The following is a 14,829-nucleotide window of genomic DNA, read 5'->3' as shown; positions in this document are numbered from 1 at the left end:
AAATAAAATATTATTTCTTGATTTTGGTCTTCTCTGAGTTTTCTATTTCTTGGTATTCTTTTTTCAGTTCATCCAATATATCTGTGGGGGGAGGGGAGAAGATACATCAAGTAAAATAAAAATTCTTGGACCTTCACCTAGTAATTCATAGAGCAACATAGGCTACTTACCAAGATCAAAGCACTTGACTATATGCACTGTGTTAGTGTGAATAATCATTTACAATAGGCTTCTGATGACAATGTTTAACTTTTAGGAAAATAATTTCCATTTATTAAATGCTTACTTTGGCCTAGGCACTGGACTATGAACTTTATACATCCCTTCCTATTTATTTCTTTAATTAAAATTTTTTTTAACTTTTGTTATTTATTTTTGAGAGACAGGAAGAGAGTGAGGGAGAGGGGCAGAGAGACAGAGAGAGGGAGACAGAATCCAAAGCAGGCTCTAGGCTCCAAGATATCAGCACAGAGCCCCACGCAGGCTTGAACTCAGGGGCCATGAGATCATGACCTGAGGCAAAGTTGGATGCTTAACCAAAATGAGTCACCCAGGTTCTCTTTTCCCTTTCTTGTTTAAATCCCACAAAACTTTTGAGTCCCAAAGTAATGCACTCAAAGTCATAAAAGGAGAAAGTTGTAGAAAATTTTCATACCTAGATCTATCTAAAATTCTACAGCACACATTAATAATTATAGCTTTCTAACACTCTTAGGCTAACTTGAAGAAAACTAAACCACAGCATTAATCTTACTTATATCTATATCACCATCCAATCTTCAGATATAGATTTAAACATTCAGATAGACAATATAATTTAGGCACTACTATTATTTTCTACAGAAAGCCTAGAAAAGACTTTCCATGCATTTCTATATAATATACCAAATAAACTTACTTTTGCTTTCAGAAAGCATTTCTGTTCGGTCTGCAAGAAAGAATATGTTGCTGTTCTGTTGCTGCCTATATACTTTCTGCAAAACATAATTTAGGCTAATATTATGATTTGATCTAAAAAGTGTTATGTCGAAACTCTGAATCCTTTTAGTATGTATTCCTAAACTTCAGTAACGTATATTCAGAACAATACCTTAGCAAATTACAGGTAAACAAAAGTCACCCATTATTCTACCATCTAGAAATTGCTACCATTAACACCGAAGTGAAATGTTTTTTTCTGTATATACCATATCAGTTTTCTTGAACAAAAAAGGCTCTTATTATAAATACAGATTTATTACTTGCTTTTATCAAGGAACACCATATTGGGAACAGTTTCTGTTATCAATAAACATTCTTTTACAACATTATTGTATGGGTATAACATTACAGTTTATTTGGTTAAGTCTTCATGTTTTAGACATTTAAGGTATAACCAACTTTAGAAATCAAAGTTGTAATGAATTTCTTTGTAACTAAATCTTTGTATAATCCCATGATTCATAAGTATCAATTCCTATAAGGGGAACTACTGGGTCAAAATGCTACATAGTTTTAAGGCTTTGATATACTCTGCCAACTTGCCCTCTAGAAAGTTTGTATCAGTTGTGACTTAAGTTCTAAAATTCCTTTAAGTGACAATATCAGAAAGGGCTAACCAACCTGTCAGTATCAAATATTTTAAAGGGCTCAAAATAATTTCTTCCTGAACTTTAAAATGTAATTTTTGACAGTATTACTACACATAAAGCAGTAGCTTGCTTGTTTATAGATACATTAATGGAATTGTCATTAAATAACCATATTAAATATTTGGCAGATTCGTGTAAAAAATGTGAGGAAGAGAGAAGCAATTTATCCTTTTTGTTTTTCAACAACTATCCACATTCACTTACAGGAATAGTCTCCTTAATATATTTTAAGGTTATTTATTTCAAAAGAAAACACCAAATTCAAGTATAAAATAAATACCATTAGTGATTACGTTGTATAATTAGTACCTTTTGGTTCAAAGGTTATGTGAATTGTATATGATGGGAATAAAATATTATCAACTATAATTAACATATAAGTATGTATGTGTATAAAATCTTGGACACTTTTCACTTTTGCAATGTAACTAAAAAGAATGCTGACAACTTGCAAATTTTAATGTAAATATAAATCTTAGATATAATTCTTGTAACTTTAGTATATAGTTAATATAATCAAACTCTCCCACATACAATTCAGAATTACTCTAATAACTCACCCTGTTCTTCTTCAGGTTAGAAAGTTCATCCACAACAATTTTTTGTTCTTTAATCTATTGAAATAAAAGAAAAACTTCTTAAATCAGAGGCTATCAAGTATGTTCAATTGAGGGCCCTTTAAAATTGGAGATGGGATATGGGATTATAATTTACTGACTATCCAAATGGGCAGTCTGTGAACATATAGATTCTTTCCAACAGCAATGTGTGAGGGTGTGCCTGGGGGAAAGTTGAAAAAGGAAACAGTGATTATACTTGATAGGTGTCAGAAAGCCCACTGAACCCAGACAGAGGGTTTAGTGTTGGTAACCAGCATTCATGCAAGGACCAGAGTTACTAAACTAAGTTTACACCTTTTATTTAAAATAGACAATAAGCACCAAGAGTATTTTTAATGACTTCTTTTAGGTTATGTTTTATTTTTATTATTATTATTTTTTACAAATAGCAAATGTCATAAGGAGTAGGCTACTTTTCTTCCCTCTCAAATGTCAATGGTTTCCATGATTCATGTATAAATAGTGCAGCCACACATGCAGAACAAACAAGTAGTACTAAATGACCTACCTGGGGCTGTTAAGGTGTTATCACTTTCCATCTTGGCTTTATTCCTCTTTACATTTCAAAGACTAGCACAGGGCTGGCACTGCTGAACTAGGCCTCACTTTTTATTAGTAGGCTAGGGCACAACTAAGTGGAAGTGAATTTCTAACTCTTTTCAGCAAGGGCAGTTATACTGTGAACATGACTGATTACATTGTGTTATCAGTGCCTCTAAAAGCAGGTTTTATAAACTCTGTCCTACCTCACACACCTCACAGATCTGTCACACATCAGCATAAATGGCTTGCTATGGTAGCAATTGGAGTAGGTTGTATGTGGTTTGAAAATTCACTCCCTACTACGTGGCAATGAGAAAGAATGAAATATGACCCTTTGTAGCAACATGGATGGAACTGGAGAGTGTGATGCTAAGTGAAATAAGCCATACAGAGAAAGACAGATACCGTATGTTTTCACTCTTATGTGGATCCTGAGAAACTTAACAGGAACACATGGGGGAGGGGAAGGAAAAAAAAATAAAGAGAGGTTAGAGTGGGAGAGAGCCAAAGCATAAGAGACTCTTAAAAACTGAGAACAAACTGAGGGTTGATGGGGGGTGGGAGGGAGGGGAGGGTAGGTGATAGGCATTGAAGAGGGCATCTTTTGGGATGAGCACTGGGTGTTGTATGGAAACCAATTTGACAATAAATTTCATATATTAAAAAAAAAAAGAAAAGAAAATGCACTCCCTATGGGTGTGTACTCTTCTGTTTCTCCAGTCAGTGTAGTAACTGGCTAGATTTGAGTTGAATTCCAAGACCAAATTTGTATAACCTTCAGACTTACGTTTGAACAGTGCTTCCCCATTCATTTTAGGAATGACGGGCGTACATTATACATTTCACTTTACTTCAAACAAGGAAACGGATACGGAGAGATGAGTGACTTGCCTGAGATGTTACTGTTAGTTTAGGACAAAACTAAAGTAAAATCTAGGACATCTAATACCTGAATGGCTATAACCATTCCCATCTCCAGTATATTTTTGTTTATGGCAGTTAAGATTTACATTGCTTAGCCCTCCCCCCGCCCCCCCCCCCCCAGCCCCGACCTTTTTGGGTAGAACAGTGACCATCAGATACACGTTTCAGGATTATTGCTCTAGCTACAGTGGAGAACAGATAGGAAGAAGGTAAGGATGGATGCGGAGAGAGTGGTTAGGAAACCTATGGAAGATTCCCGATGGTGGATGAAGATGGCTCGTTTAGGATGGTGAGCGTACACTGTGATGAAGGGATCTATTTGAAATGAACTTCAGAAGTAGAACTGGTAGGTGATGGGCGTCAAGAATGGCTTCCAGGTTATTGGCATGGACAACTGAATGGATAGTGGTGACATTTTCTGAGATGGGAAATACTGTAGCATCCGGATCTGGGGTGGGCCGTATTTCTAATGGTTTACAAAGAGTAGAGAGAAAAGACCTCAACCAAGCCTCTGTCCCACTGCCAAATGGGTCTACTCTTGGGGCAAATTTCACGATCTCCCTTTAACTGTGGCTGCCAAGTGCTAAGACTCAGGGCAAAGTCGAGGGCGGGCCATGTGGCGCGGTGGATCTTCTTTGGAGTCAAGCAGAGCCCAGTCCGAAGCTTCGCGACTCGTCCTACACTCACCTTGCTGCTAAGATCCTCCTTGTGCGGGGTCGAGTTATCTGCAGAGGACAGCGCAGCGCCCTCCTCGGGTTGAGACCCACGGCTGGGCATCTCCACAGAGCGCGGTGAACTCAGGATACACCACCCCACTAGCTCCCACTACCCAACAGGCTCCAATTCAGCGCATGCGCGCTCCCAGCGGCCCCCACCCCCTTCCTTTCACTTTCCCATCAGTCTTACCGATAGCGGCCGCGCATTTGCTAGAGCGCCTGCGCAAACCCGCTCTGTCTTGGGAGCAGTTGTGCGCGTGCGCACAGTTGCTTAGGACGTTCGTAAAATGTGAGTGGTATCTGAACGGTCCCCTAGCGGAGCTGACGTGGAAAAGCTCCTGTGGCCACCACACGAGCTGGAATCCAGTGGATTGTGAGTTATATGCGCCCCCCAGTGGTAAATATAAAGAATAGAAGAGCGGTAAAAATACCACTTCCTATTTATTATCTAGGCAAAGAAGGATATGAAACTAGGCATAGATTTAATAAATAACATTTTTGGCAACGGAACGCTACAGACTTGGTAAAATTTTTGCTAACTACTTATTAGGGTTAAAAGATAAATATAGGATGCCTAGTTAAATATAAATTTCTGATAAATGAATAAATTTTTAGTATAAGTATGTTGCATGCAATATTTACAGTGTCTCCTTAGAGAAAAATTATCCAAACCTTGTAAACAGGCAAGAGATTAAGAGGTGTTGTTTAATATCTTTTCTGAACTTTATTTTCTATTGACTGGGCTATTTTACAATTATGCAGGAACAGAGGTTAACTTGTAAATTTTGTGGCAGAGATGCAAATAATTTCTATCTGGTGGACCAGATAATGCCACAGGTTGTGATTGATTGTTCTGTAAGAAATTAATCAGTTTTACATCTAACTCTGCAGTTAATAATGATTTATTTATTAATATATGCCTAATTTTTAATAAACTGTTGTTTTGACATCTGTTCCTTCATTAATTAGATTGAATACAATGAATAAAATTGAGTAATATGACATATGTTCATCTTATACTTGCATGAGAGATATAATTTTGTATATTTGAAAATTATACTTCAACATAGGAACTCTCAAGCTTCCATGGAGATGCCAACTGATGTGTACTCAACTGAGGGAGTGAAATTGTATGGCTAAGGAAGTGCACCTCAGAGTTATTTAGGCCCAGGCGTATCTTTTATTGGCTCTTAGAGTAAATTCAAAGTGGTTATAGAACTAAGTTAACTGTCTACTTTTACTTTTTACTGATTTTTTAAAATTTGTTTTTGTTTCTAATTAATGCATGTCTGATAAGTTATTATACATTGGTAGCAGCAGTGATTGAGAATTTGATTTTATGGTATAAACATTTGAAGATACCTGTTGCATGATGGAGATCTAGTCTCTATTAGAAGAGAGATGAAAGAGAATCCAGTTTTATGGTCTTTTTGTCTTTTGTGAGCTCAAATTAATTAAGAACTTTGTGCCCACTGGGAAATAGAACTGCTTTTTGAGATCTGGGCTGGTGAAGGTTTGTATTTCTGTTTTGCTTTCAACCTGGGATTGAGATGTAAAACTGAAGCTATAAGCTTTCTATGTTTACATGTGTCTATATTTCAGAATAGCCTTTCTATGTTGCTGAGTGTAAAATGTTTTCATACTTCTGGAGAGTATTAATAAATTCCATTATAATGTCTCATATTAAAGAAATTCTGGTTCCATACAAATTTTAGGACTGTTTGTTCTAGCTCTATGAAAAATGCTGGTGGTATTTTGATACAGATTGCATTAAATGTGTAGATTGCTTTGAGTAGTATAGACACTTTAACACTATTTGTTCTTCCAATCCATGGGCATGGAATGTTTTTCCATTTTTTTGTGTCTTCTTCAATTTCTTTCCTAAGTGTTCTATAGTTTACAAGGTACAGAACATTTACCTCTTAAGTTAGGTTTATTCCTAGGTGTTTTATAGTTTTTGGTACAATTGTAAATCTTATGGATTTTGGTGTGATTTCTCTTTCTGATCTTTCATTATTGGTGTATATAGAAATGCAATATATTGGGGCGCCTGGGTGGCGCAGTTGGTTAAGCATCCGACTTCAGCCAGGTCACCATCTCGCGGTCCGTGAGTTCGAGCCCCGCGTCAGGCTCTGGGCTGATGGCTCAGAGCCTGGAGCCTGTTTCCGATTCTGTGTCTCCCTCTCTCTCTGCCCCTCCCCCGTTCATGCTCTGTCTCTCTCTGTCCCAAAAAAATAAATAAACGTTGAAAAAAAAATTAAAAAAAAAAAAAGAAATGCAATATATTTCTGTATATTGATTTTGCATCCTGTGACTTTGCTGAATTTGTGTATCAGTTTTAGCAACTTTTTGGTGGAATCTCAGTCAATAGCCAAAGCAATCTTGAAAAAGCAAAGCAAAGCTGGAGACATCAAATTTCAGACTTCAAGCTACATTATAAAGCTATAGTCATCAAGATGGTATGGTACTGGCACAAAAACAGACACATAGATCAATGGAACAGGATAGAAAACCAAGAAATGGACCCACAACTATATGGTCAACTAATCTTCGACAAAGCAGGAAAGAATATCCAGTGGAAAAAATACAGTCTCTTCAACAAATGGTGTTGGGAAAACTAGACAGCTACATGCAAAAGAATGAAGCTGGATTACTTTCATATACCATACACATAAATGAATTCAAAATAGGTGAAAGACCTAAATGTGAGACAGGAAACCATCAAAATCCTAGAGGAGAACACAGGCAGCAACCTCTTTGACCTTGGCTGTAGCGACTTCTTATTAGACATGTTTCTGGAGGCAAGGAAAACAAAGCAAAAATGAACTATTAGGACCTTATCAAGATAAAAAGTTTTGCACAGCAAAGGAAACAGTCAACAAAACTAAAAGGCAGCCTACAGAATGGGAGAAGATACTTGCAAATGATATAGCTGATAAAGGGTTAGTATCCAAAATCTATAAAGAACTTATCAAACTCAACACCCAAAAAACAAATAATCCAGTTAAGAAATGAGTGGAAGACATGAACACTTTTCCAAAGAAGACATCCAAATGGCTAACAGACACATGAAAAGATGGTCAACATAATTCATCATCAGTGAAATACAAATCAAAACCAGGAGGAGACAGCACCTCACACCTGTCAAAATGGCTAAAATTAACAACATGGGAAACAACAGATGTTGGTGAGGATGTGGAGAAAGGAGAACCCTCTTGCATTGTTGGTGGGAACAGAAACTGGTGCAGCCACTCTGGAAAACAGTATGGAGGTTCCTCAAAAAGTGAAAAATAGAACTACCCTATGATTCAGCAATTTCACTACTACATATTTACCCAAAGGATACAAAAATTTTGGTTTGAAGAGGCACATGCACCCTGATATTTATAACAGCATTATGAACAATGGCCACATTATGGAAAGAGCCTAAATGGCCATTGACTAATGAATTCATAAAGGAGATATGGTACACACACACACACACACACACACACACACACACACACTGGAATATTACTCAGCTATCAAAAGAATGAAATCTTGCCATTTGCAATGACATGGATGGAGGTAGGGTGTATTATGCTAAGTGAAATAAGTCAGTCAGAGAAATATAAATACCATATGATTTCACTCATATGTGGAATTTAAGAAATGAAACAGATGAACATAGGGGAAGGGGAAAAAAGTTTTGAGGGCATATTCACAAGATAATAGTTTTTAAATTTTTTTAATGTTTGCTTGTTTTTGAGAGAGAGAGACAGAGCATGAGCAGGGGACGATCAGAGAGAGAGGGAGACACAGAATAAGAAGCAAGCTCCAGGGGCGCCTGGGTGGCGCAGTTGGTTAAGCATCCGACTTCAGCCAGGTCACGATCTCGCGATCCGTGAGTTCGAGCCCCGCGTCGGGCTCTGGGCTGATGGCTCAGAGCCTGGAGCCTGTTTCCGATTCTGTGTCTCCCTCTCTCTCTGCCCCTCCCCCGTTCATGCTCTGTCTCTCTCTGTCCCAAAAATAAATAAAATTTGAAAAAAAAAATTTAAAAAAGAAGCAAGCTCCAGGTTCTGAGCTGTCAGCACAGAGCCTGATGTGGGGCTCAAACCCATGGACCATAAGATCATGACCTGAGCCAAAGTCGGACACTTAACCAACTGAACCACCCAGGTGCTCCAGATAATAGTTTTTAAAATTTTTATTACCAAATATTATATTAATTAAAAACTGAAATTTGGCATTCTTTTAACTCACCTCCTGGCTGGTTCTCCAACACTTTTAGGGTTTAATATAGCCGAGATGGTGGGAACCTGGGAACACACCTTTCCTGACACATGGGGTGTGATTTTAATTTGTGCTTGCAGGAAAAAGTGAAGCTTTTCTATAATGCTAGAAACCAAGTTCTCAGTATATTGGTCTTCTTTGTACTCCACCTTCTATGGCAGTGGCTGGCAGAGTAGAAGTTCTGGTTCAGGTTTGAGTTTACTCTTTGACTCAATTATTTCCATACTGAGTAGTCAGAAATACTGCTGATTGGTCTACAGCTGCTCACTCCCTTTTGGTGGTGGATTGTTGCTTATGGCTCTGCCTGGTTTGGATATTTCTGTTGTTTTGGTTTCGGTGTTGTTGTGTGTGTTCTATTCCTGGGGGCCACTTAAGATGACCTACTACTAAACAAAGTGGTGATAGTTATATTAGTATGGTGCTAAACTGCTTTCAAAGTTCTTTCACATTTTATCTTATTTTTTCATGTATATCCAGTCGTGTCTATTTCCCCCCCTCAGCTGCTATAATTACTGCATTGCTTAAAATCACACTTTGGGGTTACCTGGTATCATTTGTCTTGCCTGACTGGTTCAGAACTATCTGTATCTCACCATACAACCAGCAAGGCTGTTCTTCCTTCATTTAAGTCCATTGCTGTCATATATCTACTTAACAAGATAATTTCATGTTTATTAATGCTATTCTCTTCCTCTGATGCTACATTCTTAATATATTTTATTCCATTTAACAATACATAGTTCACCGTTGACTATTTTATGAAAGTGAGGTGTATTATTACCTTGTCTTCCAAGGTTTTGAATGAATAGTGCCCCCAACCACTGTTTTTCTTTGCTTTCTTGGTATATTATAACACACATTTCTAGCCACATAAGTCTCCTTTCTGTCTCTCCCCAATGAGGTGTGGAATAGTGCTGGTGGTGGGTGCCCTTCTAACTATACAAAGTCACCTCAAAATTTTGTTCATATTGCATACAGATATCTCAGTCCTTTCCCTAGATTTACTGAAACAAATCTTTAGGAATGGGATATGGTTGTCTGCTGCATAACATAGTGTTTACCATTTACCCTATAACCCAAAGGGCTGAGCTTGAATTTAGGCTTATATTTATTAGATGTGTGACTTTGGGTAAATAAGTCATTAACCCTTCAAGCCTCAGTTTCCTAATCTGTAGAATGGGAATAATAATAATGCCTAACTCAAAGGGTTGTTATGAGGATTGAATGAGTTAATGTTTGTCAGGTGTTTAAATAGTTTAAGACACATAGTAAGCACTATTTAAGTGTGTGTTAAAAGGGTAAGTTATAAGCTCCCCCAGATGAATGCCCGGGTGGATCAGTTGGTTGAGTGTCTGACTCTTGATTTTGGCTCAGGTCATGATCCCAGGGCCGGGGGATCAAGATTCTGTCTCTCTCTCCCTCTGCCCCTCTCCACTGCTCACATACACTCTCTCCCCCCACCCCCCCTTCTCAAAAAATAAAAAACAATAAAAAGAGAAGTTCCCTAGATGAATTTGACACAAGCAAGATCAAGATTCTCTCTCTCTGGGGCTCCTGGGTGGCTCAGTCAGTTAAGTGGCCGACTTCAGCTCAGGTCATGATCTCATGGTTCATGGGTTCCAGCCCCGTGTCGGGCTCTGTGCTGACAGCTCAGAGCCTAGAGCCTGCTTTGGATTCTGTGTCCCCCCCTCTCTCTGCCCCTCCCCTGCTCGTGCTCTGTCTCTCTGTCTCTAAAAATGAATAAAACTGTTAAAAAATTTTTAAAAAAGATTCTCTCTCTCCTTTGCCTCTCTCCACTCCTCACATGCACCCTCTCCCAAAAACTAAAAAATAATAAAAAGAGAAGTTCCCCAAAATGAATTTGACACAAGCAAGATTTATGAACCAATGGATTGGAAAGAACCAGGTTCCAAAATGCTTGGCCTGTTTCTTATTGAAAATAGGTCCTATCTTCTACTTCCAGTGATTCTCAACAGGGCTAAGGCTGGAGGCATTTTTGGTTGTCACAATAAATAGATAGTTCTGTTCACTTTGCTGGGGTAGGGCTACTGGATGCCAATTGAAAGGTGACACATCGAGCCACAGACTTATAAGGAGCCTAGATTAGCCACCTAGAGGGTGGTCTCAGCAGCAGACAGAACTGGAAATTGCATGGAGTGGGATTTGGACCAGGCTCTAGAGTCAAATAACAAGGAGGTAAAATCAAAGAAGAGGTTATACTGTAATCTAAGTAGGTGTGTTGCATCAGGAATTCTGTCGGAAGGTGACGAGGCCTGAGATCTTGGACTAGTGTTTATAAGCAGGGCTCTGGTATCTGGAAGGGGGACTCCTGGGTCTTACCATACAGGCACTGGGGGGGGGGGGGAAGGAGGCAGTGTCTTAGCTTAGTTGAAAAGCATACCAGGCTGATCTCGGTCACTTAAGGGAAATGGCTGAGTCTCCCAAGCACTGTGCTGAAGATGAGTAAACCCTTTCTACCAGAGATAAGATTGATTCTGCAGTTTAGTTTCAGCTATGGAATGTGGAGATCGGGCACCCTTGGTTCCTACAGCCAACATCACTTTGGGGATCTTGTGTAGGGCAGGGACTGGAGTAAGACAAATGAGACACATAGGTGCAGATTTTAAGGATGCACACACTCTCAGGGTGCTGCAATGAGCACCTCTTTAGATTTTCCACTCTAGGTATCTCATACACCTCACTCTGGTCTCGGCCCTGCTCTTGTATTAACTGGATCTGAACACTTCATTATTGGTGATACTATCTTACAATCTAGGTAGGGGTCAGTGTGGCTTGTGAATGACACCAGTGAAAAATGCTTCTTATACTGCCCATGCATCTTTACTTGTCTGACAGTTAAGAAAGAGGTTGATTAAAATTATCTTAGCTTTTTCCATGACTTCTGTCACATGTTCACATGTTCTCAAAGACTAAGGATATGCTTGGGGCACCTGGGTGGCCCAGTCAGTTGAGCATCTGACTTTAGCTCAGCTCATGATCTCAAAGCTCATGAGTTCAATCCACATGTTGGGCTCTGTGCTGACAGCTCAGAGCCTGGGGTCTGCTTCGGATTCTATGTCTTGCTCTCTCTCTGCCCCTCCCCTGCTCGTGCTCTCTCTCTCTCTCTCTCTCTCTCTCTCTCAGAAATAAATAAACATTAAAAAATTTTTAAGAAAGACTAAGGATGTGCTTAAAAAGTTCTGTTCCACATTAATGAAGAAGCAAAGTTAAACATAACCATCTCTGTGAGCTAGACTACAGTGAATGGTAGTCGATGAAATAAAGTTACGAAATGCTTAATATCTAAAGAGTCTCAAAGTGATTAGGCATTTATTGTTACCAAATTTGCATTTAGGTGCTTCTAAAACATGCGGAAATGTGTCCATCTGAGTGAATCAACAGGAACAAATAAAATCTGAATGATGTATTAGTGAAGCACATTTGTAGAGAATGCCTTCTTTATAATGCAGAGCTCTTCATAGCTGGGTATTTTTATCCTAGTTCTGACTATTAGCTATAATAAGGTTTTACAAAGCTGTACTAAAAATTTATTTATGGTAACAATGTAACTCTACCTTGGTGTTTTTTTCTTTCTTTGTGAAGCAACTACCAGGAAAATTCTATTTGTATTATCATAGTGTAAACAAGCAAACAAGTTAGTTCAAGGTAGTTCAATTTACAAGTTAGCTTGTAGGTTCTGTTGTTTTAGTATTAAAAGCGCTGCTATGCTGTGGTTATTGGCTTGCCCTAGGAAAACAAAACAAAACAACACATGGATATGTGTCCATAGCTCCCAATGGTTTATAGTGGAAGTGGAGTACACAAGGCTGAGATTAAATTCCGGATGACTAAAGTCTTACTGCTGATGCTGCTGTCATCATAGGTATGGCTGCCACTGCAGTCCAGCCTGGTGGTTTAGGCCTCTTGAAAGAAGGGGTAGGGGCACCTGGGTGGCGAAGTTGAGTGTTCGCCTTTGGCTCGGGTCATGATCTTGCGGTTTGTGAGTTCAAGCCCCACGTTAGGCTCACTGCTGTCAGCCTGTCAACGCAGAGCCTGCTTCAGATCCTCTGTCCCCCTTTCTCTGCCCCTCTCCCACTTGCGCTTTCCCCAAAATAAGTAATAATAAAAAAAGAAGGGGCAGAGGATGGCTTTTGCAGAAGAATATATATAGGGGACAGGGAAAGAGGGAGGAGGTGAAAGAGTATGAAGTCAGGCAGTTAGAACTTGGGAGACTGTGTTGTTCAAATAACTGAAATTATGATCATACAACTGGTACTAATATTTGAACTAATTGTAATTTTACTTAGAGTCATGTAGATGAAGATAAAATATAACTAGGTGGGGTTCTCCATGAATATAACCCCGTAACCGGGCTTTTTTTCTATAAGGCACATGGTTTAATTAAAATGTTTAGTTCAACTAAAGAAATTTTTATCTCGGCATTTTCTGTTTGTTTGCTTTTTGTTTACTTTCTTTTTTATGTAATTTCAAGTTTTTATTTAAATTTCACTTAGTAAACATATAAGGTAATATTAGTTTCAGGAGTAGAATTTAGTGGTTCATCACTTACATGTAACACTCAGTGCTCATCACAACTAGTGCCCTCCTTTATATCTGTCACCCATTTAATCCAACCCCCCCACCCACTCTCCTGTCCAGCAACCCTTAGTTTGTTCTCTATAGTTAAGAGTCTGTTTTATGGTTGCCTTTCTCTTTCTCTGACCGCCCCCCCCCCATATTCACCTGTTTCATTTCTTAAATTCCACATGAGTGAAATCATATGCTATTTGTCTTTCTCTGACTGACTTGTTTGGCTTAGCATAATACACTCTAGCTCTAGCTCCATCCACTTTGTTACAAATGGCAAGATTTCATTCTTTTTGATAGCTAATATATATATATATATATATATATATATATATATATGCATACATTATATATATATGCACACATACCACGTCTTCTTTATCCATTCATCAGTCAATGGATACTTGGGCTCTTTGCATAGTTTGGCTGTTGTCGTTAATGCCTCTATAAACATTGGGGTGCATGTACCCCTTTGAATCTGTATTTTTGTATACCTTGGGTAAATACCTAGTAGTGCAATTGCTGGATTGTAGGTAGTTGTGGTTTTTTTTTTTTTTTTTGAGGAACCTCCACACTGTTTTCCACAGTGGCTGGACCAGTTTACATTCCCACCAACAGTACAAGAGGCTTCCTCTTTCTCTGCATCCTCGCCAACACCTCTTGTTTCTTGTGTTTTTGATTTTAGCCATTCTGACAGATATGAGGTGATATCTCATTGTAGTTTTGATTTGTATTTCACTGACGATGAGTGATGTTCAGTACCTTTTCATGTGTCTGTTGGCCATCTGAATGTCTTCTTTGGAGAATGTCTGTTCATGTCTTCTACCCATTTTTAATTGGATTATTTGTTTTTTGGGTGTTGAGTTGTAAAAGTTCTTTATATATTTTGGATAGTAACCTTTTATATGATATGTCATTTCCAAATATTTTCTCCCATTCAGTAGGTTGCCTTTTTGTTTTGTTGATGGTTTCCCTTGCAGTGCAGAAGCTTTTTATTTTGATGTAGTCCCAATAGTTCATTTTTGCTTTTAATTCCCTTGCCTCCAGTGACATGTCTAATAAGAAGTTGCTATGGCTGAGGTCAAAGAGATTGCTGACTGTATTCTCCGCTAGGATTTTGATGGTTTCCTGTCTCGTATATAGGTCTTTCACCCATTTTGAATTTATTTGTGTGTATGGTGTAAGAAAGTGGTCCAGTTTCAGCATGTAGCTGTTTAGTTTCCCAGCATCAGTTTTTGAAGAGACTGTATTTTTTCCATTGGATATTCTTTCCTGCTTTGTCAAAGATTAGTTGACCATGTAGTTGTGGGTCCATTTCTGGGTTTTCTATTCTGTCCATTGATCTATGTGTCGGTTTTTGCGCCAGTAACATAGTCTTGATGAATACAGCTTTGTAACATGGCTTAAAGTCTGGAATCATGATGCTCCCACCTTTGCTTTTCTTTTTCCAGATTGCTTTGGCTGTCTGGGGTCTTTTGTGGTTCCATACAAATTTTAGGATTGTTTGTTCTAGCTCTGTGAAAAACACTGGTAGTT

General features: G+C 38.5%; 1 protein-coding gene across 1 annotated transcript; it reads right to left on the bottom strand.

Moving 5' to 3' along the window:
* Nucleotides 1–10: 10 nt before the first annotated feature.
* On the bottom strand, nt 11–4,582 carry ASDURF (ASNSD1 upstream reading frame). Its single transcript, XM_030325171.1, has 4 exons — nt 4,406–4,582; nt 2,192–2,245; nt 899–974; nt 11–81 (listed from the first exon to the last, which is right to left on the bottom strand). The coding sequence occupies exons 1-4, from the start codon at nt 4,493–4,495 to the stop codon at nt 11–13; spliced, it is 291 nt and encodes a 96-aa protein (XP_030181031.1). The 5' UTR covers nt 4,496–4,582.
* Nucleotides 4,583–14,829: the final 10,247 nt, after the last annotated feature.

Source organism: Lynx canadensis, chromosome C1 (assembly GCF_007474595.2).
Source record: "Lynx canadensis isolate LIC74 chromosome C1, mLynCan4.pri.v2, whole genome shotgun sequence".
In the NCBI taxonomy this organism is placed as follows: domain Eukaryota; kingdom Metazoa; phylum Chordata; class Mammalia; order Carnivora; family Felidae; genus Lynx; species Lynx canadensis.
The sequence above is the reverse complement of the archived record's forward strand: the minus strand, read 5'-3'. Positions and strand labels throughout refer to the sequence as shown.

Excerpts from the sequence above, each read along its gene's own strand:
- ASDURF (XM_030325171.1), bottom strand. The coding sequence starts at position 4,495 with ATGCCCAGCCGTGGGTCTCAACCCGAGGAGGGCGCTGCGCTGTCCTCT. Across the intron at positions 2,246-4,405 it reads AGGAGGATCTTAGCAGCAAG|ATTAAAGAACAAAAAATTGT; the intron begins GTGAGTGTAGGA and ends TTATTTCAATAG. Across the intron at positions 82-898 it reads AATGCTTTCTGAAAGCAAAA|ATATATTGGATGAACTGAAA; the intron begins GTAAGTTTATTT and ends CTCCCCCCACAG.